The sequence below is a fragment of the Octodon degus genome, unplaced genomic scaffold (assembly GCF_000260255.1).
Source record: "Octodon degus isolate 3935 unplaced genomic scaffold, OctDeg1.0 scaffold00095, whole genome shotgun sequence".
Lineage (NCBI taxonomy): Eukaryota > Metazoa > Chordata > Mammalia > Rodentia > Octodontidae > Octodon > Octodon degus.
Genome location: NW_004524671.1, coordinates 8,510,861 through 8,515,367, shown reverse-complemented (window position 1 = coordinate 8,515,367; position 4,507 = coordinate 8,510,861). Strand labels below are relative to the sequence as shown.

Genomic DNA, 4,507 nt, shown 5'->3' with positions numbered 1-4,507 from the left:
AAAAAAAAAAAAAAAAGGCTCAGAAACTGATCGGCCCCATTTCCCTTTACCTGCCTAACACATCAGTGCAACCTGTGTGTTCATTTTGACAGAGACGATATTTGCCAAAATTTCCTGCTGTATTTGATGAGGATCTCTACACTTCTTACCTGGCTTCCTCTAGGCTGGCCCAGGGGCCCAGTCCAGCCCCTGGGATGTGAATTGACAGTCACTTGGGTCCAAAACTTAAAAATCATCAGATTTGTTTCCTCACCCTCATCTCCCTGCCAAGGGAGACCTTATAAGCCACACACCCGACACGGCTGTGCCACAATTTAAAGGGACCCAACATCCCTGAGTCACGACAGAGCACTCACTGAGCCTCGCCTGCGTGTGAAAAGGCCTGAGGTGTGCTAGGTTTTTCAACATGGTCCACCTGAGAAGTACCAGCATTACCAAGACCAGAGAACACATTTCCAGTCTAACAGAAAAGAGCAGAGAAAGCAAAGTCTGTCTTTGGAGTCCCGCAGCTGCCCCTTCTCTGTCAACTTTCTCTGTTCCCCTTCCCTCCCTCTCTATAACTTGCTGCTTGCCTGCACTAATACTTCCAAGGGAATCCCTGGGTGGTCTGAGCTGTGCTTCTGGAGGGATCGCAGGTACTCCAGAACAGTCAGCCCAGTGCACGGCAAGCTCGGGGGACCAGGGAGCCCGGCTGGCCCCCCTCTGCTCAGGGCCCCTGCACTGCCCTGGAAAAGTATATATCTCTCCACCTTTCTGCATGAAAAGTGTGGGTGGTGACACCACTTATTTCCTAAAGCTGTGACAGATTCAAGTGACTTAGACATACAAAGGATTTGGAAAGTGATGGCCCATAGAAAGCGCTATTTAGGATTGTGGTAGGGGAAGTGAGTCGGTAACAGTAAGTGGACATTGTCAAGGAGAATACTACTGTTGGTTACAGAGTCACACAAATCCAGCCCTAGGAAAGCACTCTGCTCCAAGACTAATGGACTGAAACCTGCATCACGTGGGCCTAACCAGAGGGCTAAGCTGAGTATCCAGGTCAACTGCCCAATGCGTTACCCAGGGGCCTTTGTGAAACAGGAGTCTGTGGAGACAGGGGAAGTGGTGATGGGAAGGTCTCACTGCCTGTGATTTTGGAACTAACTCCACAAGGCAAGCTGTTGGATAGGAGCTGGGAAATTAGGTAAACCCGCTAGAGAAGAGCTCTTGTGTCTGAAGCTAGCCTGACTTACCATCTTGGCAATCATAGTGACGTAGGGACCTGCATGTTGATTCACAGCGAAGAAGTCCATGAGCCGGGAGAACCAGAAAATGGTGTCTATGCAGTAGATCAGTCTCCCCACTGTGTAAAAAGGAGGGTCGCCCCAGCGGAGGCAAAAACCAACTGAAAACAGACCAATGGCTATAGTCTCCATTAGGTTCCAGTACTCACTCATCCACACCTTCACCTTCTGAGTAAAGTTCTCAGGTTCTGAAATACAGATCTAAAAGAAGAAAGAGAGAAACTTCACAGAATGGGGTTCTGATCCAGAGATGATGTACTCTGCTTGTATCAGGCAAGAAAAGAGGAAAAAGAAAAAAAAAAAAAGATGGAGCTCTGTGCACAGCACCTGCCTGGCAGGGGCAAGTCCAGGGTTCGCTCCTCAGGGGGTGGAGAAGGGGTCCAAGAACTCCAGAAGCCTCACCTTCCTGAATACCTCACCTGCTCCTTTAAAGACTAATCTAAAACACCACATGGAACTGAGACTTCAGTTACCCTCAGAACTGAATTCTTTAAATAATATTTAATGTCTGTTGGTTATGATAATAAAAATTAAACTATTAATGCTAGGGAGTCACTTGAAGACTCAACTAGAACTTAAAAAAAAAAAAAAAAAACCTGTTTTTTTCGTCCTCACTGATCCTAAGCTCCCATGGAGAAGTTCCGCGACATTTAAGACCTGGTACTGTAACGGATCTGTCTGCACAGTGATGCACAGTCCCATTTCAAGAGGCCCAGCAGACTGCAGAGCACAGTGGGCTGAAGCCATGGGTCCTGTCGTGGCCTCCTGCACCTGCTACTCCTAAGCTGCTAATAGGCTGGCACTCTCTACTGTGAGAAATTACCAGTGAAATACTCCATCAGGCAAAACCTAAATGCAAAACTCAACCTATCTTTCATGAAGTATACATAAGGGAGAACTCTCTTGAATTGCTTTCTGCAGTCTATAAATTCCATATAGGCAACTTGCAGGCAAAGCACATATAATTACTAAGAATACATTTACTTGTATATAATGCGGTCCAATTTTACACCTCTAGGACAAAATATATGTCAATGCATATACATAAAATACAAGTGGCGGAACTACCCACTCGAGCGCCCCTCCTGTCCCTCTCTTAGACAGGAGCTTTCTTTCCCTCAGTAACTATATTCTGCTCATAAAAAGAAAAGAAAAAAAATACAAGTACACTGATGCCTAAGAGTCTTAGGTCAAAACTATTTGTGAATGTAGTCATGACAGCATTAAAATATTAATTCTTAAGAGACTATAACCTAGTGGGGCTGGGATACAGCTCAGCAGCATAAGCACCCGCCTGGCAAGCACAAGGTCTTAAATTCAATCCCCAGTACCGCAAAACAAAAAGGGAGATTATAACCTAGAAATTAAATTTTTGTCTTGTTCCTTGGATAACAGCTTTAGCTTCAATTTTCAGGAACAGGAACCTATAAGCACCACACGCGTTCTCCTTATTTATTATATAACATTGGCTAATTATATGCCACTCTTTGGGGTGAAATTTATACTATCCAGATAATAGTAGGCCATAAAAATCAATCCTACAAAAAAAAAAAAAAAAAAAAAAAAAAAAAAAAAAAAAAAAAAAGCCTCTTGATGGAAATCAAACAGCTGGAAAGTTCAATAACTATTAGATAGCATCACTATGACTGCAGGGCTGATAAACATACTAAAATCTCTGCTTCAAAGATAACGCCTTTCAAAGTCCAGCACCCAGCATAAGGTATGTGGTGAAGATAAAGGGCTGAAAGCCGGAATTTTCCCCAAATGTCTGTCTTGCCACATGCCAGTCAGGACTGGCATTTTCTCCCCCATGCCCCAGCCTTGCTATCTGCCTTCATCAGCAGGGACACGAACACTTCTCTCAGAGGGCTGCAGAAAGCAAAGGCGGAAGAGAAACTCACCTCCCTGCCTTTCTCAATGGCGCTGGAGAAGATGTACGTGATCACGAGCCACTCTTGCACGCTGGGCTGCGGCTGCATCTCCACCAACACTGTGTAAGTGAACAGCATGAGGAATGCCAGGTACGCCATCTGCGAGGGGACACACCACCCCGGATGTGAACGCAGGGGGACATGGGGCCAAGCAGACATGGACAGAACCGCGAGGACACGCAGGCATGAATTTCAACACGATCACTTGAGACTATCACTAAGACCCGCGTGTGACCAGTGGTGACCTGGCTTCCAAGCAAGCTCAAGCATCTACAGGTTTCTGGTCTAGGGACTTGGTGGCAAGAAGGAAAATAAGCATTCTCAGATGCGCAGAAAGTAGGAGAATGCTGTCTCCAACTGGTACCTGCTGACCGGCATTCCCAGGGCCCTCACATCCCAGCGTGGATGATGGCAGCTGACAGCAAGCCCGGGAAGAGGCACACACCCGTGCCCAGCTTGAACACCCACATCCTGGCTACCAACAAGACAGATGCCATGCGGTGGGCGCATCTTCCCAAACATGATGAACTGTGACATGTTCTGCTGTCTGGAGCTTTATTTTATATTGATTAAAATATTACAGTTAATAGAAATTTTACCCCACTTTAGCTCTTATACTTGAGGAATGATCGTAAATATTTTTATTATCAGCACTCAACCAGATACATGATAGCAATTCCCCAAATGTTTGTTTAATTGCTCACTGTATATATTATTACTAGATTCTAATCTATCTGAAGAATTAAAACATAGCTACAGTGTGACAGATAGCCTATAGGCTTATCTAATGTTCTTATCTTCTTAAGATATATGCCCTTATAGCTGAGCACACATAAATTTACAACTAAGACAAACATTACCAAGTAGTTAGCAGTTTCCACTGTCACCAGCCATGCATGAACCATGCAGCCCTGTAAACGGCTGCAGAGAACACATCCAGCTCACACCTGGGAACCGTGGAGGTGGCAGGAGAGGACTGAGTGTGCTCATCCTTACAGGAAATATTTTAACCTCCATCCCCACTTTTAACACCCTTTTAAATTCTAAGTTAGTAAGTCTAACTTAGAGTTTAATTCTTTCTAAGTCGAGTTCTGCACACACACAAAAAAATCTAAGGAGTGGCTAGCCAGAGTCCCTGGGTACACTGGAATAATATTCACAAGTGGCACTTGGGGTAGTCCTGGCAGGTGCTGCTGTCTCTGAGTAACAAAGCACAAGAGAAGCAGGGAAGAAAGTTAAGGTGGTGCCCATTAATCCTGTCCTTCTATTGGTCTGTGTCCCAGAGTCTGA

At 45.2% G+C, this 4,507-nt stretch overlaps 1 protein-coding gene across 1 annotated transcript in view; it reads right to left on the bottom strand.

Annotated features, from left to right (window-relative positions):
* Trpm6 (transient receptor potential cation channel subfamily M member 6) overlaps positions 1-4,507 on the bottom strand; it is a 150,675-nt gene that overhangs the window by 69,391 nt on the left and 76,777 nt on the right. Inside the window, exons 20-22 of the mRNA XM_023722993.1 lie at positions 3,188-3,316; positions 1,236-1,487; positions 367-460 (exon numbers count right to left, since the gene is read on the bottom strand). Coding sequence (XP_023578761.1) covers positions 367-460; positions 1,236-1,487; positions 3,188-3,316 — 475 coding nt within the window. The remainder of the gene's footprint in view (positions 1-366; positions 461-1,235; positions 1,488-3,187; positions 3,317-4,507) is intronic.